The sequence below is a fragment of the Podarcis filfolensis genome (genome assembly GCF_964270895.1).
Source record: "Podarcis filfolensis genome assembly, chromosome: 2".
Taxonomy (NCBI): Eukaryota; Metazoa; Chordata; class Lepidosauria; order Squamata; family Lacertidae; genus Podarcis; species Podarcis filfolensis.
In genome coordinates, this window is record NC_139605.1 from 119,005,185 (window position 1) to 119,028,653 (window position 23,469).

Genomic DNA, 23,469 nt, shown 5'->3' on the forward strand with positions numbered 1-23,469 from the left:
ACAGACGCTTCAGGTTACAGACTCCGCTAACCCAGAAATAGTACCTCAGGCTAAGAACTTTGCTTCAGGATGAGAACAGAAATTGCGCAGCAGCAGCAGGAGGCCCCATTAGCTAAAGTGGTGCTTCAGGTTAAGAACAGTTTCAGGTTAAGAACGGACCTCCGGAACGAATTACCGTATTTTTCGCTCTATAAGATGCACCAGACCACAAGACGCACCTAGTTTTTGGAGGAGGAAAACAAGAAAAAAAGTATTCTGAATCTCAGAAGCCAGGACAGCAAGAGGGATCGCTGCGCAGTGAAAGCAGCAATCCCTCTTGCTGTTCTGGCTTCTGGGATAGCTGCGGAGCCTGCATTCGCTCCATAAGACGCACACACATTTCCCCTTACTTTTTAGGAGGGAAAAAGTGAGTCTTATAGAGCAAAAATACGGTAAGTACTTAACCCGAGGTACCACTTTATAAGGATACAATGCATGTCCACTCAGACTTACAGTAAGTTGCACTGCGTTCAATGGGGCTTATTCCTAGATCAGCCAATAGTAGAGAATCAAAGAAAAATAAAACCACTTCTCTTTACAGCTCCTGATTACTAAGCCTGCATCTCAATAGGATCCTAAAAGATTCAATGTTCCATCCATAGATTGTTTGGCCACCTGTAATGTTGTTCTTCACAATCATCTACACAGCTTGTGCTGGTTTGGGCCCAGAGCGGGTCAACACATAGTCTGCAATGGTGGTTGGCAAGTAAGAGACAGGAAGGTAGAAGAGCTTTGCATCCCAGCCTGGAGAGTAGCGAGTGTGAGGGGAGCAGGATGTCAGGGCATGTTCTATGCAGTCGGTGACCAGGTGAAACTTGTCGCTGCACTCATCAAGGAGTTCTTGGAACGATTTGCAAGCTGTGTGAGAGAAACAAACAAATGAAAAGTTGAATCTGCAGCAACACAGGAGGCAAATTTAATCTTCTGAGCATTCTCTCTATGATAGCTAAATCAGAGGAGGAACATCTGGAACTATTTTGGATGCCAAAGAAAAGAACCTTCAGGTGCTTCCAGACTGCATTGCGAAATTTTGGCAAGTGCAAATTCAGAGGGAAAGCTGTATGTCAGTTCACTTATTGTTTCTTGAACTGTAAACGAGATAAGTCTGCATTAAAATGCAAATCAAACTGATTTTCTCCCCCATCTCTACTCACATTGCTCAAAGTACTGCTGCCCATAAGTGTCTCTGATGTCAGAAGGTACCCGGCTCCATACAGTCTGAAAATACTCTACTAGTTTTGTGCAAAGAGGTGTTTTGAAACCACCAGGTTCAATTATGCTGACTCGGACTCCGAAAGGATGGAGCTCTCTTCTGAATTGGGGAAGAAAAGTAAAGAATTATCATTTGTTACTGAGCCACAGTAATATTGCAGGTCATGTTTTTGGATTCATGGAAAGGGACACCTTTCTTTTAGAAAAGAAGGGAAAAAAGAAGAGAGAAAAGAAGAGAAATGTAGTCCCCTATCTTTTGCCCTCTTGCGTGAGCCTTGCTCTGCTCTGCCCAGCAACTAAACACCACAGCAATGGTTGTACAGTGGTACCTCAGGTTAAGTACTTAATTTGTTCTGGAGGTCTGTTCTTTTTTTTTATTATTATTATTATTATTATTATTATTATTATTATTATTATTTTTAAAATAATATTTATTACTTTTAAAGATTACAGAAAAGGAAAAGAAAAAGAAAAGAGACAAGAGAGAAAAAGCAAAACAAAAAAAGAAAAAAAATACAATACAATATATAAGCAATACGAAACACAACCTAAACACATTAAACTAAACTAAACAAAGCCCTAACCCAACTTAACCCTAAACAAAACAAAACAATAACCATTTAAAAACATACATCACACCTTTTCCATACTCTATCTTTCATTCCCTTGTTTCCTCGACTTCCTCTCACCTCCCTTTTTGTATTCCACTTCTATTAATTGTTTCAGCAAATCCTTTCCATCTTTCTCTATTTTCTGTCATATTATAAATATCTTAACATATTTTTTATCATTAGAACTAAAATACTTATATATGCTTAACTCCTTATAACATTTCTGCTAAGGCCATAAAATTTCTTTCCACCATTTTTCTATCATTCATTAATTTTACAGTATTTCTGTATATAAACTTTAAATTCTCTAATCTTCTTCCACCATCTCCTCTCCCTGGTTTCGGATTCTGCCAGTCCTTTCCGTCAATTCCATATAGTCCATCAACCTGGAGATCTTATGTCCGAGGCTCTTAACTCTTTTCCAGGTCCCTTCTGCAGGTCTTCTTCATATTCTTTAATGCCAAAGACCAGATCTCGGGAAGACTCCAACCTAACAATGCTTTTATTCCTTCCGGACAGGTCAGCCAAATTTCCATAGTTGAAGCTGAGGTCTATAAGATGTTTCATGACATGTTTCAAAATTCCTCCAAGGCCCCCAGAACTCCAATCTCCTCCAGACCCAAGTCCATGTCCCAAAAGTCAGTTAATCCCTCCATAGAGGGATCTTTCCAACTTTCCTTCTTCCGTCCAAGCCGGGATCCAATCCTCAAAATCTGGCTTTTTCTAGATTCAATCATAGAAGGCCTCAACTTGTAATCCTCAATTTGCTTCTGTAAGGCTGAGGATCCCGCTTGTATTACTTTAGGCTCAACAACCACAGCTTTCTCTTTCTCCTCCACAATCTGTCCTGCCAAAGTAGATTCTTGTACCAAGTCCTGAATTATTTCTGTGTTGGTGCTCACTTTTTGACTCCAATTAGTCACTTTTTGTTTTTTTGTGTTTTTTTTGAAGAAATTTATTAAGATTTTCCATTTTATACAAACCAAGAAAAAAAGGAAAAAAAATAAAAAGAAAAAATATTAAAAACACATAAATTTCATATCTTATTTTTCAATAACATATTTCCCTGACCTCCTCATACCTCCCCTTCTTGTATTCCAGTTCAAATTGTTCATCCAGCAAATCCTTATCTCATAGCATTACAGCTAAAAGCCTTATTTTCTATCCATCTTCTTAAATTATTGTAACTTATACTTTTACTTATATACAAAAAAGAACTATTTTTTCATATTCTTTTATACCATTACAGCTGATAACCCCTTAATTTCAATCCAACATCACTCAATATTCCTTAATATTACAATATTTTTGCAAATAGTCTTTGAATTTCTTCCATTCTTCTTCTGCCGATTCTTCTCCCTGGTCACAGATTCTGCCAGTCAATTCTGCCAATCCCATAAATTCAATCAATTTCGTCTGCCATTCTTCCAGAGTGGGTAGATCTTGCATCTTCCAATACTTTGCGATGAGTATTCTTGCTGCTGTTGTAGCATACATAAAGAAAGTTCTATCCTTTTTTAACACCAATTGGCCGACCATGCCCAAGAGAAAGGCCTCTGGTTTCTTCACAAAGGTATATTTAAATACCTTTTTCAATTCATTATAAATCATTTCCCAGAAAGCCTTAATCCTAGGGCACGTCCACCAAAGGTGAAAAAAAAATGTACCTTCATTTTCTTTACATTTCCAACATTTATTATCGGGCAAATGGTAAATTAGTCACTTTTTGATCCAAGTTGTCAATTTTAAAAGACATGTCATCCATCTTCTTATGAAGCTGTTCCAGCGAGTAGCTTATCTTACATAATACCGTCACAATGGCTTCTCCTGTCAACATTTTGAATGGTCCAAGGTCAATCTCTGGTTCTCACAATTACTTATCTTGCAGCTGGTGATTCCCCAGTTGCACTCCTGTGACAGTTTCAAAAACTCCCTCTAGAGGGAAACAGTCTCCACTTGTATCAATCCTTTCGAACACAATTCAAGCCATAAAAATAGTTTCAATTTCCAGTTACTTTTCCTCCTTTTTAAACGCAGAAGAGGACAATGGAAACAGTATCTTTCTCTTATATAACTAGCTGTCAAAAATGATCTGTTCGCAGTCAATGAACTCTCCCAAAACTTCACTCTTTCTGGCAGCCCTTTTCCAGGTTCGGAGCAGTGGTAATTTGGTTTTTCACTCTCTCCTGCAGGCTCGCTAAGTCCAAAATTTCCCCCCTCTTCTCCTGCTTCTAAGGGGGGTTTTGTAGTTTTAACCGATGAAAATTTAATCCTTTGCCAAAAGCTTTCAAAGACTTTAGCTTATAACGTCTTTGCTTCAATCTATTTACAAAAGGGGAAGGCGGACTTCCTGTTTAAGACCTTCCCCATTTCGGTGCCAAATTAAGGTATTTAAAGATCCAGTTTTACGTTCTACTCATGGGTAGTTGTTTAAAATCCAATTGTCCACAGGAAAAAGTCAGCGCTCTCCGGCAACAGCAATGCGGCTTCACTCCGTGAAAGAAGCAGTCAATTCGAAGCACCGCACCACTCACCCCACATCGCTCCGGATCCCCAAAACAGGGTTTCCCTGCGAGTAGGGGAGGCGCAGAAGGTGCCAGCCGAATCCCAAGTTCACAAGCTTCTCCCGCTTGTGATTTCAGAGGGTCTCCGCCTTCGCCGTGGCGATCAGACCCTGCCTTCCATGGAGCAAGTTCATCCCGATCGGAGGAGCTCCACCATTGCCGGAGGCGCCAACCCGGAAGTCTCCCTGGAGGTCTGTTCTTAACCTGAAACTGTTCTTAACCTGAAGCACCACTTTAGCTAAAGGGGCCTCCTGCTGCCGCCGCGCCGCCAGAGCACAATTTCTGTTCTCACCCTGAAGCAAAGTTCTTAACCTGAAGCACTATTTCTGGGTTAGCGGAGTCTGTAACCCGAAGCGTATGTAACCTGAAGCGTATGTAACCTGAGATGCCACTGTGTATGACATAATATCAGTTGCATTAAGTTTTTTTTTTTATAATATATTTATTAAAGTTTTCAAATAAAGCATATATTAGATAAGCACTTATCATTGTCCATTTAACATCTCTCAATTGTTACATGGGACTCCCCCACACCTCCCGCATACACTTACATCATTATTAAATTAATTTCAAACAAATTATCATTTAACTCATCTTAATTAATAATCTTAATTTGGTTTGACATATAATTCAGCCTTAAATCTAATTTAATGGTAGACAATTGTCTGCACTGGCATCCAATTCAGCACTCAGCCAAATTACAATATTTTTGTAAATAAATCTTAAATTTCCTCCAGTCTTCTTCCACCCTTTCTTCTCCCTGGTCTCGAATTCTGCCGGTCATCTCGGCTAATTGCATATAGTCCATCAGTTGCATCTGCCATTCTTCCACAGTGGGTAGCTCCTGAGTTTTCCAATTCTTGGCAATTAATATTCTTGCTGCTGTTGTTGCGTACAAAAAGAATGTTCTGTCCTCTTTTAACACACTCTGGCCGACAATACCCAGGAGAAAGGCCTCTGATTTCTTAGTAAAGGTGTATTTAAACACCTTTTTTAATTCATTATATATCTTCTCCCAAAAGGCCTTCACTCTAGGGCAGGTCCACCAGAGGTGAAAAAATGTTCCTTCATTTTCCTTACATTTCCAACATTTGCTATCAGACGAATGGTATATTTTAGCCAGTTTAACAGGGGTCATGTACCATCTATACATCATTTTCATCACATTTTCCTTCAACGCATTACATGCAGTGAAGTTCAGCCCAGAGGTCCACAACCTTTCCCAATCTTCAAACATAATATTATACCCAATATCCTGCGCCCATTTTATCATTGTTGATTTTACCATTTCGTCATGTGTGTTCCATTTCAGCAGCAAGTTATACATTCTTGAAAGTACCTTAGTCTTAGGTTCTAACAGTTCAGTTTCTAACTTTGACTTTTCCACTTGGAATCCTAGCTTTTTGTCATTTTTAAACACTTCTTTAATCTGAGCATAGTGTAACCAGTCTCGCACTTTGTCTCTCATCTTTTCTAAACTCTGCAATTTCCAGTTGTCACCATCCTTTTCTATTATCTCCCAATATTTTGGCCAGTTGGCCTCCATATTGGCTCTTTTCCGAGCCTTAGCCTCCAGGGGTGACAGCCACCTCGGAGTTTTATTCTCCAGTAAGTCTTTATATTTTGTCCAGACATTAAAAACTGATTTTCTGACAATATGGTTCTTGAAGGCCTTATTTATCTTAGCTTTATCATACCATAAATATGCATGCCATCCAAACGCATTATTAAAACCTTCCAAATCCAAGACATCTGTATCTTCAAGAAGTAACCAATCTTTTAACCAGCAGAAAGCTGCAGCTTCATAATACAACTTTAAATCTGGCAGGGCAAAGCCCCCTCTTTCTTTCGCATCTGTTAATATTTTAAATTTGATTCTGGGCTTTTTGCCCTGCCAGACAAATTTAGAAATATCTTTCTGCCACTTCCGGAAGCACTCTGTCTTGTCTACAATCTGCAGTGTCTGAAACAAAAATAACATTTTTGGCAATACATTCATCTTGATGGCAGCTATTCGGCCTAACAAAGAAAGTTTTAGTCTTGACCAACTATCCAAGTCTCTCTTAATCTCTGACCAACATTTTTCATAATTATCTTTAAATAAACTCAGATTTTTTGCTGTTATGTTTACCCCTAGGTATTTAACTTTTTTAACCACATTTAGTTCTGTCTCTTTCTGAAGCTGTTCCAACTCAATATCTGTCATGTTTTTCCCCAAAACTTTAGTTTTTTGCTTATTTAACTTAAATCCTGCCACTCGACCAAAGTTTTGAATCAGTTGTAGTACTCTTTTCAAACTAGACTCCGGCTCCTGTAATGTCAGAACTAGGTCATCTGCAAAAGCTTTAAGTTTATATTGTTTCGCTCCGACCTGAATCCCTTCCACCAACCGGTCCCCCCTAATCATATTCAGGAGCACTTCCAGAACCGAAATAAACAGTAATGGGGAAATCGGGCAGCCTTGTCGTGTACCTTTTTCAATTTTAAACTCTTCTGTAACCACATTGTTAACTATCAGTTTAGCCTTTTGTTCTGAATATATTGCCTCAATCCCGTTCTCAAACCCCCGTCCCACTCCCATTTCTTTTAAATTCCCCTTCATAAATTTCCAAGAAATGTTGTCAAAGGCTTTCTCCGCGTCTATAAAAATTAAAACTGCTTTAGTGTTTATATTTGTTTGTAAAAGTTCCAATATGTCTATGATGTTCCTTGTGTTAGTAAACATATGTCTGCCCGGGAGAAAGCCTGCCTGGTCTTTATGGATTATCTCACTTAAAACTTTCTTAAGTCTTCGTGCCAAAACATCTGCAAATATTTTGTAATCCACATTTAAAAGGGAGATGGGACGGTAATTCTTGAGTTGTGTCTTTTCAGTTTCTGACTTTGGAATCAATGTGATAAATGCTTCTTTCCACGATTCAGGCGCCTTCTTCCCCTCCATTATTTCATTACTGACCTCCAACAAAGGTTGTATCAAATAATCCTTCAATGTCTTGTAGTAGTTAGAGGTCAGTCCATCTGGCCCTGGTGATTTGCCCTGTTTCAGACTCAGGATGGCCTGTTCAATCTCTTGTCGTGTTATTTTGCCATTTAAAATTGTTCTATTTTCTTCTGACAGCTTTGCTAATCCATTTCTCTCCAAAAATTGTGTAATCTCTATTTCATCTTGTGGCCCTTGAGTATATAACTTTTTAAAATACCTCTGGAAGCACTTTCTAATCTCAATATCAGTTGCATTAAGAGGCAGCCATCAGAATGCTGGTGCTTCAAACTCCTTTTTGTTTGGAACCATTGTGTTGGCTTCAGACCCTCTTTAAAGGTAAAGGGACCCCTGACGATTAGGTCCAGTCGGGGCCAACTCTGGGGTTGCAGTGCTCATCTCACTTTATTGGCCGAGGGAGCCAGCGTACAGCTTCCGGGTCATGTGGCCAGCATGACTAAGCCGCTTCTGGCGAACCAGGGCAGCACACAGAAACGCTGTTTACCTTCCCGCCGGAGCGGTACCTATTTATCTACTTGCACTTTGACGTGCTTTCGAACTGCTAGGTTGGTAGGAACTGGGACCGAGCAACGGGAGTTCACCCCATCGTGGGGATTTGAACCGCCAACCTTCTGATCGGCAAGTCCTAGGCTCTGTGGTTTAAACCACAGCACCACCCGCGTCCCTCCTCAGACCTTCTTTATATATATATTAAAAAGGAGCAGCCATGGGTTTCTCCCAAACTCCCTTGTTTGTAGGGCTTTATTTCAGGGAGAACTCACAGGAACTCAGTTCCAGCACCTCTCTGGTGCCATTGCCATTCTGAGAGAATGAGGGAGGTGTTCATGGTGAGCTTGAGCACCTCTTTTTCTAGAAAAATAGCACTGCTTGTGCGGAAGAAGATTACAGGGCATGCAACCAGGAAAAGGTGCCATGCAGACTTTTGATCTTGATGCCATCAATTCAGCAAGTCGACACTTTGATAATTAAGTGGTATATAAATATCTGAAATACGCACATTTTAAACACCATAATCAACTTTTCTACAAATCACGTTGGGCTCTTCTATTCTCAAAGGCCTTTGCTGAGAATCCTCCGGAAAAACAATCTCTCAAAGGACCTGTTGATGGCACTTTACCATTGTACTGTGGAGAGTGTATTAACTTATGGTTTGTGTGTGTGGTTTGGGAGCTGCACGGCCAGGGGAAAAACAATGCTGTCCAGAGTTGTAAAGACTGCAGAGAGAATACTTGGGTACACTCTTCCCACCTTAGATCAAATCTATGCTGTCAGGTGCCATAAGAAAGCTGCAGAGATAGTGCAGGATAGTACGCACCCCGGAAATGATCTCTTTCAGCTTCTGCCTTCTGGAAGAAGGTATACGGTTATAAAGACCAGGACTAGCCGCCTAAGAAACAGTTTCTACCCAAATGCAATTCTGGTTTTAAACACAGTATAAGGAGTCTTTATAGGAGTATATTGTATTTTAAAATGGGGTTTCAGAGTTTTTAGGGGGTTTTGAATGTAGATTTTATGTAGATTTTCAATTTCATTGTTCTGTGTGGGGCAATGACAATAAAGGTATTGTATCGTATTCTCCTAAGTGACAACAGCAACGCGGCCAAGCAGGTTCGCCTAGGACCTAGACAAAACCATCTAGAGCAGGGGTCAGTAACCTAAGGCCCATGGGCCACAAGCGGCCCACGGGGGTCGTTTAACCAGCCCACGAGCTGGCCACGAACTGAGCTGCCCGCTCGGCGAGTCCCCGTGCTCTGTGCGGCACGGGCACTCGCTCCCGCGGCGCCAGAAATCACATCTGCGCAGATGCTGGAAATCACGGGCATGCACTCACACACTCGTGACCCAGCCCACGGAGGGATCTCTGCTTGAGCGAACCGACCCAGGCGAGGTAAACTTTGCCGACCCCTGATCTAGAGCATGGACAGCAAAAGTGGACTGGGAGCCACACATCCTATCTCAGGCTTGCAAATTCAAAAAACCTAATTTTTTCATAATTTGTTTGATATGTATTTTGTTGTAATGTTCATGAGATGAAGTACTAACAAGAATTCTTTCAAAGCATTAATTCTATCATGCAATAGCAAGCTATCACTCAGCTTTGTAACACACTTTTAAAAGAAAAGCCTGATTAGCTTTTCAGACACCTTTTAATTGAATGACTTTCTAAAGAAATGCCTGAAGTAACTGATAATTAATATAGTTTGAAATTTTGTTTATTCTGTTATATTTTCCAGAATATAACAGAAGACCCATCTATCCTAATTAGAACCCAATAATATTTTAAATATTTTAAAATCATTTTTTAAATAATTTTTATAACTTTAATTTTAATGTTAAACTAAATCCATCATATATCATATTAAATCCCAAGCAGTTCTGAAGAGATTGATGTTTTTGCTTTTGACGTATCTCAATTCTGGTCTGAGCTTTTAAGGTTTTTGTGTAGTCTGGCAAGGCCAAATTTGTCAATTTTTTCAAATTTCAGACCCTCATAACTAAAAAATGGGATGAGATAAAAAATTAAAAATTCAGATATAAACTTAGTTTTGTTCAATTAACAAGTGTACAAAATATGAAGAAAATTGGGTGACATGGGGAAAAAAAGTTGGATCACTTGATATGGAATGACACATCTGGAGGTTGCATGTTGCAAAAGAAGAAACTACAAAGCTGATGTTTTTACCTCAGGGTGTCAGAGAATGCTTCCGCACCAAACTTTGATGGGCAGTAACCACCTCCAAAACAGGCCAGTCGTCCCATCGTACTGCACACGTTGACCACCCTCCCTCTGGCTCTCCTCACCAGGGGCACCATGTGGAGCGTCACATCAATCATCCCAAGAAGGTTGACATTGATCACCTTTGCAAAGTCATCTTTGGTCAGCCATTCATTGGGAGCTGCTGGCATCCCTATGCCTGCATTGTTCACCAAGCCCCAGAGCCCTGTGTGAAGAAAGATGGCATGTTCATCCTCTTAGGCAACCTTAGCAGAGCTCAATAAAGTTGGAAATAAGCTAATCACATGCATAGATTGTTTGTGTTTACTTATGGAACCCTTATCACAATTCTTCCTAATACTATTTTTTCTGAATTGTTATCCCTATTCTTCAGTTCACATGTTGTGAGCCACTTTGGGCACAATTTTGTGGGAACGTGGCCTACAAATGAATACAGAGAGGCAATTCTAATCCCAGGTCCCACTCAGGGCCGGATTTAGGTTTGATGAGGCCCTAAGCTAAGGCTCTAAGGTAATGGGGCCCTTTATATGTCCAGCTGTCCTTTGTCAACAACAAATTGTAGCTGTTTTTTGTGTTGAATATATGCTATATAGTAATTTATGGACCTAATAGGTATCTAAAGCCATTTGCACATAACAAAATATGTATTTTACAAATATGGACAAGGCACAAAGACAGGTAATAACAAAAGATGGAAGACTACCAAAGACTTTTTTTGAAATGACTGACAATATGGACTTGATTGACATTTGGAGAACAAAACACCCATTAGAAAGAGAGGGAACCTTCTTTTCTGAAGCCAAAATGACATGGACAAGGATTGACCAAATCTGGGTGACTAGCAGTATGGCTCCGAACATAAAAAAAGTAGAAATCTGCCCAAAAACTTTCTCCGACCATAACGCTGTAAAGATGGTGATGAGGCAAACAACAACTGGTTCCTTCAGATGGAGAATGAATGACACCTTATTCAGAGATGAGGAGATTTGCAAGAAGGCCCAAAAAACTTTGAAAGACTATTTTGAAATCAACTTAAGGTCTAAAGTAGAAAAAAGAATAGTATGGGACGCAAGCAAAGCCGTGATGAGAGGGTTTTTGATTCAGCAAAATACTTTAAAGAAAAGAAAGCAAAATGAGAAGAAGGAGAGAATTTTGGAAAAGATAAAAGAAGGGGAAAAACAATTAAGATCAAAGCCAAAATCCCAAGAGATTTTAAGAGAAATTAAATTTCATCAAACACAATATATGGAACTGATGAATCAAGAATTAGAGTGGAAAATTAAACAAATGAGACAAAAGACCTTTGAATCTGCTGATAAATGTGGCAAGTTACTGGCTTGGCAAATAAAGAAGAGACAAAAACTCAACACGGTAACAAATATAGAAGTGGAAGGAAAAAACATAAGTAACCCAGCGGAAATTAGGAATTGTTTTCAGAACTACTTTAGACAACTCTACACACAAGGGCCGCAGAAAGAAATGGACATACAACAGTTCCTCGAGGAAAATGGGCTGAAAAAAGTTTCGCAAGAAAGTAAGACAATATTGAATCAGGAGATATCAGCACAAGAAATTGAAGATGCCATTCAAGGCATGACGCTGGGTAAATCCCCCGGACCGGATGGACTGACTTCCAAATACTACAAAGTTTTGAAGGAAGGGTTGATACAACCTCTGAAGGAAGTCTGCAATGAGATTATGGAAGGGAAAAGGGCACCCGATACGTGGAGAGAGGCCTACATTACACTTATACCAAAGACAGAGACTGAAAAGACCCAACTTAAAAACTACCGACCCATCTCGTTATTGAATGTGGATTACAAAATCTTTGCTAATATTTTAGCAAAGAGACTGAAAAGAGTTTTGATGGAGGAGATTCACGGGGACCAAGCGGGCTTTCTCCCAAAAAGGCATTTGTCGAACAATGTAAGGAATATAATTGACATTTTGGAAAAGCTGGAAGTGAACATAAACACTAAAGCTGTTTTGATATTTGTGGATGCCGAGAAAGCCTTTGACAACATTTCTTGGAGTTTTATGTTGAAGAACCTCCGGGGGATGGGGGTAGGCCAAGGGTTTGAGAATGGTATAGGTGCAATATACTCTGAACAGAAAGCTAAATTAATTGTAAATAATGTGGTTACAGAAGAGTTCAAGATTGAAAAAGGGACACGTCAGGGGTGCCCTATCTCCCCATTACTTTTTATATCGGTCCTGGAGGTTTTGCTTAATATGATTAGGAGGGACCAGCTGGTTAAAGGGATTCAGGTCGGAGCTAAACAATATAAATTGAGAGCATTTGCAGATGACTTAGTACTTACATTACAAGAGCCAGAAGCTAGCACGAAAAGAGTTTTGGAAATAATTCAAGAGTTTGGTCAAATAGCAGGATTTAAATTGAATAAGTCTAAGACAAAGGTTTTGGAGAAAAATTTGACACAGATAGAAAAGGAAAGGTTTCAGAATGAGACAGGGTTAACTGTGGTTAAAAAAGTGAAATATTTGGGTATAAATATGACAGCTAAAAATGTGAATTTGTTTAAAGATAATTATGAAAAAACTTGGAGAGAAGTGAAAAAAGATTTGGAGATTTGGTCCAACTTAAAGCTTTCCTTGTTAGGCCGTATTGCAGCTATAAAGATGAATGTATTGCCAAGAATGTTGTTTTTGTTCCAAGCATTGCAAATAATTGATAAAATGGATTGTTTCAAGAGGTGGCAAAAAGACATATCTAAATTTGTCTGGCAGGGCAAAAAGCCCAGAATTAAATTTAAGATATTAACGGATTCAAAGGAAAGAGGGGGGTTTGCCCTGCCAGACTTTAAACTTTACTATGAAGCGGCAGCTTTCTGCTGGCTAAAAGAATGGCTACTTCTTGAAAATACAGACATTTTGGATTTGGAAGGTTTTAATAACATTTTTGGGTGGCATGCATATTTGTGGTATGACAAGGTCAAAGCACATAAAAGTTTCAAAAATCATATTGTCAGAAAAGCACTATTAAATGTCTGGGTCAGATATAAAGACTTGCTGGAAAATAAAACTCCAAGGTGGTTGTCGCCAATGGAAGCTAAGGCAGTTAAAAAGTTAAATATGGAGTCCAAGTGGCCAAGATACTGGGAAATTTTGGAAAAGGAAGGGGACAAATTGAGATTGCAGAGTTTTGAGAAATTAAAAGGGAAGGTGAGAGATTGGTTTCACTACCATCAAATAAATGAAGCGTTTAAACTGGACAGTAAAATTGGCTTCCAGGTGGAAAAATCAAAATTGGAGATAGAACTGTTAGAACCCAGTACTAAGAATTTGTCCAAAATGTACAATTTGCTGTTGAAATGGAATACACAAGATGAAACGGTTAAATCGGTCATGATTAAATGGGCTCAGGACATTGGTCATAATATTTTGTTTGCTGATTGGGAAAAGTTGTGGACCACCGGGATAAAATTTACGGCATGTAATGCCTTAAGAGAAAACATTATGAAAATGATATACAGGTGGTACATAACCCCAGTCAAGCTTGCAAAGATTTACCATGTGCCTGACAACAAATGTTGGAAATGTAAAGAAACTGAAGGTACATTTTTTCATCTTTGGTGGACTTGCCCGAAGATTAAGGCATTCTGGGAAATGATCTATAATGAACTTAAAAAGGTATTTAAATATACTTTCCCCAAGAAACCAGAGGCCTTTCTCTTGGGTATTGTCGGCCAAGGGGTGTTAAAGACGGATATAACTTTCTTTATGTATGCTACAACAGCAGCTAGAATACTCATTGCGAAGTACTGGAAGACGCAAGAACTACCCACACTGGAAGAATGGCAGATGAAGGTGATAGACTACATGGGCTTAGCAGAAATGACGAGCAGAATCCGAAACCAGGGAAGAGAAGCAGCGCAAGAAGAATGGAAAAAATTTAAGGACTATTTAAAGAAATATTACAAAGTTAATGAAAGTTAGAATGATGTTGGACTGGAAAGTAAATGGTTGCTATTAGCAATGGTTAAGACAAGGAGAATAAGGAAGTATAGTCTAAATTTAAATTAAAATAAGGGAAGATTTGCTGAACAATCGATAAGAATTTGGAATACAGAAAGGGGAGGCATGAGGAAGTCGGGGAAGATAGGATATGAAATTAGGATATGAAATGATACATGTTTTTTGTTCTGTTTTTGTCTTTTTTTGTTTGTTTGTTGTGTTGTGTTTATATGGAAAAAATAAAAATATTATAAAAAAAAACAAAATATGTATTTTATCAAAGTAATTGATACAGATATGAGCAAACCAGTGATATTTTAGAGAACAGGCTAGCAGGCGGGGCCCATTACTTACATCATAGGAGCCTACACAACCCAAAACACTGTTGCTGTATGTAGGTTTTATTTTATTTGTTTTTTATCTTATATTTTAGAAATGTACATTGTTGTTTTCCTTTATATTTTTTGTGGCCCGCAAGAGAGTGGGGCCCTAAGCTATAGCTTGTTTAGCCTATACATAAATCCCGCGCTGGTCCCACCAATAGCACAGAGGCACCACAAGGAAGGTAGAGATTCACCTTTGTTCCCAATGCACCCTTTCACCCAGTCCGTCGCTGCCGCCACACTCTCTGTGCTGCTCACATCCAGAATGGTGGTTTTCAAGCGCTCTGAGGAGACCTTGCCCAGCTGCTCTGCCCCCTTCTGCGTGAGACAGGCTGCCAGCACCCGCAGGCCCCGGGCATCCAGCTGCCTGGCAAGTAGGTTTCCAAAGCCAGAGTCACACCCCGTGATGAAGACATATTTCTCCGTCAGGTTCTCCACCGTCTGCCTCTCCTTGTACCATCGGCGAAGGAAGTAAAGCCCCAGCAGGGCAGCCAGGTAGACCCACATGGCTGAAACCTGCAGGGAAAGAGAATTCAAGCATTAGGAAGCATACACACCCCGGCAGGACTTGGAGGAAGATATTTCTAATTCCTGCTCCACCAAGAAGTTCACTGGAAGACCCTTACTTCCCTGACTGAGGTGATGCCGCAATCTGTTACGACTGTATATTTTATCTTTATGAACACTGTTTTTATTGTGTTACGTGAGCTGGTCTTTGACCGTAATTGCCACCGCTCAATTTAGCCTTCCTCGCAGTGTTGTGGAGGGGAAGGAGAATTTTTGCATGAAGCAAAGAGCTGCTTGGAGCAGAGGCAGGCTAAAAGAAGTATAAATAATAGCGCTAGCTAGCTGCTTATTATCTGAACAACTAAATAAAGTGGAAGAGGACAATCCTATACACATCTATATACATAAGAAGTGGGCGGTGCTGTGGTTTAAACCACTGAGCCTCTTGGGCCTGCTGATCAAAACGTCGGCGGTTCAAATACGTGCAATGGGGTGAGCTCCCGTTGCTCTGTCCCAGTTCCTGCCAACCTGGTGGTTCGAATGCATGTCAGCGCAAGTAGATAAATAGGTACTGCTACGGTGAGAAGGTAAGCGGCGTTTCTGTGTGCTCTCGCACTCATCACGGTCCTCCGTGCGCCAGTAGCGGTTCAGTCATGCTGGCCACATGACCCACAAAACTGTCTATGACAAACGCTGGCTCCCTCGGTCTGAAAACGAGATGAGCGCCACAACCCCACAGTCGCCTTTGACTGGACTTAACCGTCCAGGGGTCCTTTACCTTTACCTTTCACCTCTATATACATAAGCAACACTGAGTTCAAATATTGTGCATTAGCTCAAATATTAGCTCAGATATTGGCATTGGCAGGCAACAGGTCATATGCCTTATTTTGTCATTAATGCGCCACATATTGTACTTGTTCAAGGTCCGATCCCCGATTTGTTTTGTGTGATCAAATTCTCCCAACTGAGTTTCACTAAGTATTTTGCAGATGATGGACACCAATGTTTTTGATGCTGGGTTTTTATTAAGTTTTCAAAGGAGATCAGAGATTTATGGTTAGGATGGGAACAAGGACCCAGAGATGAACAGAGACGAACAGAAAGTCTCTTCAGAGGGTGGTGAATACAGCACATGATTTCATGGGCTGTCCCTTGAGTCCACTAGATGACATCACAAGGGATCGTTGCCTTAGGAGAGTGAGAAAAATTCTCAGGGATGACTCACACCCCAGCCATCACCTCTGATTATAGAAGTATAATCAGTTGTACCAACAGGCTAAAACAGGGGTAGGCAACCTAAGGTACGTGGGCTGGATGCGGCCCAATCAGCTTCTCAATCCAGCCCGCGGACGGTCCAGGACTCAGAATGAGTAGAATGTGTCCTTTTATTTAAAATGCATCTCTGGGTTATTTGTGTGGGCTGCCTGGTGTTTTTACGTGAGTAGAATGTATGCTTTTATTTAAAATGCATCTCTGGGTTATTTTGGGGGCATAGGAATTTGTTCATTTTTTTTTTCAAAATATAGTCCGGCCCCCCACAAGGTCTGAGGGGCAGTGGACCGGCCCCTTGCTGAAAAAGTTTGCTGACCCCTGGTCAAAAACTAGCTTTTATCCATGGGCTGTTAGGCTGTTGAACGAAAAATAACATAACGAAAATGACTTGCAAGGTGGTGTGTTGTTCAATAAGCACACAGAGTGCAACGAGACTGAGTGTTTGGGGGGGAAGGCTTGTTTAATTTCATTGTACACAGGTTGTACAATGACAATAAAGGTATTTTTATCATATAGACTAGAGTATTGAGTGCAAATGTTGCCAACACACCCTAACAAGCTGATCAGAGCTTACATCCCTAATGATTTGCATGTAGGGATGTAAGAAGGCATAACTTTATTTCCTGTTCTGTACTTTTCACATTCAGTACTGTTTCTGTTCAGCTGCAAGGTCATCTTCCATCAAATATTATGTTATTTGTCTAACTTTCTGCTGTTGCAAAATGACGTAATTAACTAACTATTATTGTTGGCATCCATCTCTATGGAATATGTCTCCAGGGATAGAGTCAAAATGCTGTGTTAGCAGCACTGTGACCTGCCCATGGCACTAGCCTAGGCAGTGTGACTTCGCAACACAAGACAAAGCATATTTCAGAATACCAGATGCTGGAAACAAATGGGAGGGACTCCTTGCTCTGTTGACTGGCAGCGACTTATTAACCAGTGAACCCTGCAATCACTGGATCAACTCAGAAATAAAGAGAGCTCAGTGTTAGCACCTCGCAGGTCATAACTGATTTCCTCTTCAAAAATAATAAGGAAGTTTTACTGAGTTTCAGAAAATACATCTTACAAAACCCCCTCATCAATAACAAATCACCCCGTTTGCTCAAGTAGGACACAATGGTCCATATTATCTGTTGCAACTGATCCAATTTCTTCCAAATCCATGTTAAAAGCTGCAAGGCCAGCACAAGATGGAATGAGGTTAGTTTCTCAGGTTGCAAGTTCTTTCAATGTTCATGAGAAACAAGGCCAGTAGCACAACACATGAAACTGCTTTGTCATGTAATGAGACTAATTTATTGATGCAGAAACGCCTTATTTTCTCACAGGGGCACCACAGATGGAACAGGGGCAACAAACCCCTCCAAGAAAGTGCAGATGAAGACAAATTCATGTGATTACATGTTTGTGGTGTTAGATGCCGTCGGTGTAAGAGCTTAAAAGTGTTTTCTCCACTCTTAATTAAAACAGAACATAGAGGCAGCCTAACTATTCCAAGGTCTAATTCCCAGGCTTGTTTTGTAGGAACAAACTGTTCCCATCAAATGTCACTAGATATTTTGTAGCTGATGGACACCAATCTTTTTGATGCTGTGTTTTTACTAAGTGCTAGATTCTTATCGCCTTCTGAGTAATGAATGGGAAGAAATATGAGATTTGGGTTGATCTTGTACCTTTTAAAGTTCTGAACTTTTTCTGGAAATGTTTCTGGGCCTTTAAGGGGTGCAAAGAAAGAAGAAATTCAGGAAGTGAAGCTTCCCCCCCTCCCCCAGCCTGAAGCTTGAGAAAAGTGTCACCTACTGAATATTAGCTTGAAATAAAGTTGTTATGAGCACATCTTAGTGGTGACTGGAAGTTACTATCATGTATAATTGAAAAGGGAAGAGACAGACCTGCAGGTGGTTAGAGGAAAGGCTCTCAGCTTCAGTTGTGCGGCAGGAAAAGCAGTGCTTCCTTTTCCGATTTACAGTTGTTCCTTATCTGCCTGTTGCTGTTTTTCATACTCCACTGGCTGCAAAGGGAGCTCCTCCCTTCTGGCAAGGATTGGTTTAACCCAATTAGGTCGTGAAATTTAACTTCCTTCTTTAAACTAACTGGGGAATCTGTTGGTGAAAGAAACACACCGAATTCCTCCCACTGCAGAGCTCCGTGCCACAGATTCAGCCCCTTTCCCCTGTGTTCTGTTCATGTATGGATAGAGCAAATAAATCATTTGTCTAGAGCAGGAAGAAAGCCTGGGGTTGAGGTTATCTTTCTTGCAGAAGCACATCCCTCCTACTGATAGAAAAATGGGCAGAGTGCTTGCAAAATTACATTTCACCTAGAGGCTGGACCCGGCCAGCTTGCTTTGGTGCATGAATGCTAATACAGTGGTACCTCGCTTCGCAAACGAAATATCTTCCGGAAACCCGTTTGGCTTCCAAAATGTTCAAAACCCAAGGCGCAGTGGAAGGGGACACAGCTGTGGGCAGCCTGAGGAACTGCCCTCCACCTTGGTCCTGTCGATAAAAAACAAGTCCAGAATGATAGACTAGAATTATGTCCACTGAGCTACAATTCCCAGCACCCTTAAAATACACTTCCCAAGCTGTTAAAATGATATAATAGCTAAGGACTGCAATACCTAAAGGACTGCCTCTTTCCACATTGTAAGAAGAATTTTAAAGTCTTCGATATATAATAAATGTTCATAAATGTACCAAGCAAACACGTACATAAATATATAAACCACATTGTCTGAAGCAGCACAGGAAGACAGTCCTGAAATCATTTTGACTCCCAAGTCGACCAAATGTTTCTCTGCAAGGAGGGAGGAGGTGAAAAAAAAACCTTCCTTGTTACAGGAATTTAGTAATTACCATCTCAAAGGAGGGGATGACAGACTACCAGGAAAGGTAATCAGATAAGGCATTATCAGATAACCTGGCAGGCAGGAAAAACAAGAACATTCAAATTTCTTTTGTAGAACACCATTTCTGTGATGTAGTTATGATGTTTGTGGGGGGTGGTCTTGGGTTAGACCCCTTCTGTGATGTATGTATGACGTATGGAGGGGTGGTCTTGAGCTCCAGGCCAGGGAATTTAAAATGTCTGTATAAGGCCTTGTGCACCATTGTTCGAGGTCCTCCTCCTTTCCTGCATGTGAGGGGAGCACCCTGTTGCAACAGATCAATAAAGATCAGGCTTACTAGCTGCTTTGCTTCTCAATATTCTCTGGTTGGCCTCTGTTATTTTCTCCTACCAATAGGGAACCTATGTAAGGACTCTATAAGGGCTCTTGCATACCCCATAAGGGGGAAAGGGCAGATTAATTTTGTTTACAACAACATGAACCTACCCGGACCCTGAGATCATCATCCGAGGCCCCCCTTTGTGTGCCCCTCCTCAAGAGGTTCAGAGGGTGGCAACATGAGAACAGGGCCTTCTCTGCTGCGGCTCCCCGTCTGCGGACTGCTCTCCCCAGAGAAGTTCATTCCTCCATTATACATCTTTAGGTGCCAGGCAAAAAACATTCCTTTTCAACCAGGCCTTTGGCTGATCTGATTTACATCCTATGCACTTTTAAAATGAGCTGGGGGGGGCTATTGGTCTGTTGTCTTATTGTCATTGGGTCTCTTGTGGTTTTGTATTATTTTATTCTGTGAACCACTCTGAGACACCTGGGTATAGGGTGGTATATAAATAATAATAAAATAAGAATAATACAAGAGTATATTGACATAGTGTGGGTGTCAATAATTTGGAGTGCTGAAACCAGTCAGAACTGAAAGGAGTGGTGAAGATCACTGTTCTTTTTGCTTAGCACAGATCTAGGTATGTTTCAAGGAAGGGGGAAGGATAACCAGAAAATTCATGTTGAGGGGGAGAGTCGGGGGGGCGATGTCTAGGCCCCACGGAAAGACCACCAGGTTGATAAACTGATGACGCCAGTGCTTGTGCAACACCCATGCGCTGCTCCTTCAAGTTTTATAAACTCACATGTTGCTGCTTAGCCCTGCAGCTTTGGGTCTAAAGTTGCCTGAGTTTGTGTACTGCAGACATGTCCCGGCAATTGCTGAAACAGAGGAATGTTGTGGAGGCTGTTGGCCTCCAGATTACCTGCCTTACTCGCACAAAGCTTACTGATAGTTTAGATTATAAACAGCTTTAATTGAATATGCGTTCCAATTGGTTTGTGGGGAGCACATCTTTCCTCCGATCCAAGAAACTACAGGTTACCCCTACCATCCTTAAACTACAGTTCCCAGGATTTTTGTGGGGAAAGGAGACTAAAGTGAAGAGTTCCTGTTTGGTTCTTTACATCTGGTTCTAAGTCAAATCCAACCTTTGCAAGAATGATTCCAAATAAACCTCCTTAGAACCAGATAAGTGGGGAATGAAAGAAGATGTTTTATCTTTTTACACCACTTATAACTCCTTCAAGACCCCTTGGTTGGAGAGTAAGGTAAAGGTGTGGCAGAAAGTGTCTGGCCACTCAGTCTTACAGTAGGTGGCACTGAGTTAAATGGGGCTTATTCCTAGATAAATGGGTAGCAAAGTTTTGAGTCTAAGCTGCATCAGCCAATCACATATAGTAAAAGAAAACTATCTGTAACCTCTGGTACCTCTGTGTGGGATGCAATCCACTGAGATCAGTCAAGTACAACATTCCTTGTTTTGCTAGCGTGGACATGCAGAGAATGTTTGGTCCAGCCAGTCGAAACTTCCTGTTCCTCCTGGCCGGCCTGGAATATCCTTCCTTGCATGTGACTAGTGGGTGGGCGTGACCTTTCAAGACCTTGTAAAGGGCCAATGCATGCTGCCACTCTCTCTTTTTTCCATTTTCTTTTCATCCAGCAAACTTCATGGAATGAACTGGCTGCCAGCCAAGCAGTCCCCCAAGTAATCTCTCTTATAGTGCTCTGCCTGATCTTGAGTAAAGTTTCTTTTTATTGCTTATGAATACGACACTGGTGTCTTTATTCTTTTAGGAGGGATTTAAAATGGGATCTTTCCAGGAACATACAATTCAATCTGAGGGAGACTGAATTGCAACCAGATTTCTGCTGTGCGTGAGAAGGGGAATGTAAACTCTGCTAAGTAAAGGAACTTGCTAGCACAAGTTAAAAGGTAAAGGACCCTTGACAGTTAAGTCCAGTAGCGAACGACTCGGTGGTTGCGGCGCTCCTCTTGTTTTACTGGCTGAAGGAGCTGACATTTGTCCGCAGACAGTTTTTCCGGGTCATGTGGCCAGCATGACTAAGCCGCTTCTGGCAAAACCAGAGCAGCGCACAGAAACACCATTTACCTTCCCACCGGAGTGGTACCTATTTATCTACTTGCACTTTGACATGCTTTCGAACTGCTAGGTTGGTAGGAGCAGGGACTGAGAAACAGGAGCTCACCCCGTCACGGGGATTCGAACCACTGACCTTCCGATCGGCAAGCCCTAGGCTCTGTGGTTTAGACCACAGCTCCACCTGCATCCCAATAGTGCAAGTTAGGAAGGATATTAATAAACAATATATCATCATCTGCCACCCTGAACATTCCCACACTCTGCCCATTCCACTTGTTGTGGGGACAAGGCAGGTCATTTTTAGGAAAGGAAAGGAAAGGAACCATTTTGCTGGGCTCCAGACCCTTATTTTATATAGCACCAGCCAAGGGTTTCTCCTTTACTAAAGAGAAATCTGAGCCCCCACTTACATTGAAGAAAGCCCCACCGATTTCAATAGCCTTGCTGCTCCAATCTAGATTCCCATCCCTCCAGGAAACTGAAATCCAAGCCCAATTTGAATTGAAGTGTTGTAAAAAGAAATTACAAGGTTCAGAATGCGGTTGGAAAAGCCGAGAATTGGCAACCAAAGAAACAAAGCGAGGCAGTTGCAACTGGGTTCCTCCAACTGAAGAGAAAGGAAGAACCCCGCCTACAGGTGGTGACTGCCACTTGGTTGGGTTACATGCAGGTTACATGGCAAAGGGGTGCAAAAGGAAGAGACATGGGTGCAAAGACGTTTCCCTGCTCCGGTTCCTCCAGCAAGCGCGCTCCCGGGGTGCTCGGAGCCGCAGCAGGAGGGGAACTTCGGGTGCCTCGGTCGCTTTCCTCACAAACTTTATTCCCTTGAGGAAAAAATAAGTTTGGAGGAAAGCCCCAAGATTACAATGCGTTTAAAACAGAGATACAATATGCGTTGGAATTGCAAGAAGGGGAGTTTGCTAGCGACCGGGAGAAAGTTGCTTTCATAACTGGACACCTTGAGGGGTGTGCTCGCGAATGGATTAGACTGCTCATAGCACTGGGGAATGATGCTTTGAAAGACCTGGACAAATTTTATCAGGCGATGGACGCTATGTTCTCCAGCGAGGCGGAGGGGAGTGTGACACGAAGGGAGATGCTGAGTTTCAAGCAGGGGTCTCTGACCATCAGGCACTACAGGTCGCGTTTTGCGATGCTAGTGCACAAGCTAGGCTGGGACCTAGATTCTGAACCCCTGCAAGCTCTGTTTGAGGCAGGTTTGAATCTTGAGGTAAAAGATGAATTATCCAGAGCCCCCCGCCCACATTCCATGGATGAGTTAAGTAAAGCAGCATTGGCCATTGGGGTACAGCAGGAGGCGCACGCTCAGGAAAGGCAGGAAGCCAGAGGGGAGCGTTTCCATGGCGGCCGCATTCCTGAGATGCCAACAGGGACTTCCCACAATCTGCCAGCAGCTGAGCCAATGGAAATCGGTGGAGCCTGTGCGCGAGAGTTTTCAAACGCCAGTGAGCTCAGGAAGAAAGAGGGGAGGGACTGGAAAACTGCCAAAAAGTGTTTCATCTGTCAGCGCCCTGGACATTTCGCGAAGGTCTGTCCCCAGAAAAAAGCCTGGCAAGGCATGATGGGGTCAGCAGGCAAAGAGGAGGAGGGAGAGAAGGCTCAGGTGCAGGGAAACGAAAGAACCTGGCTGCAGATCAACAGGGGCAGCAGCCAGGCGGGCAACCAGTAGAAGAGCCCCAACCAGACCCTCCCAAGGCAGGCATAGCAGCTGAAGTGGTGCTGGAACTTCCTAATGGGCACCCAGTAGAAGTCCACGCTCTTCTTGATTCGGGTTCTTCTTGCAATTTTTTCAGCAGAGACTTCGCTCTGGAGCACCAACTACACCTGTTGCCACTAGATTTCCCCTTGCAAGTGATC

The 23,469-nt window shown here is 41.6% G+C and overlaps 1 protein-coding gene across 2 annotated transcripts; it reads right to left on the minus strand.

Annotated features, from left to right (window-relative positions):
• Window positions 1–432: 432 nt before the first annotated feature.
• LOC310755931 (retinol dehydrogenase 7-like) lies at window positions 433–18,638 on the minus strand. 2 transcript variants are annotated; one of them, XM_083599465.1, is made up of 5 exons: window positions 18,206–18,638; window positions 14,717–15,038; window positions 10,111–10,369; window positions 1,194–1,351; window positions 433–897 (listed from the first exon to the last, which is right to left on the minus strand). In XM_083599465.1, the coding sequence occupies exons 2-5, from the start codon at window positions 15,027–15,029 to the stop codon at window positions 680–682; spliced, it is 948 nt and encodes a 315-aa protein (XP_083455591.1). In that variant the 5' UTR covers window positions 15,030–15,038; window positions 18,206–18,638; the 3' UTR covers window positions 433–679. The 2 variants fall into 2 exon arrangements, with proteins under 2 accessions (XP_083455591.1, XP_083455592.1); XM_083599466.1 differs by lacking the exon at window positions 18,206–18,638 and adding an exon at window positions 15,149–15,348.
• Between the last annotated feature and the right edge of the window lie 4,831 nt (window positions 18,639–23,469).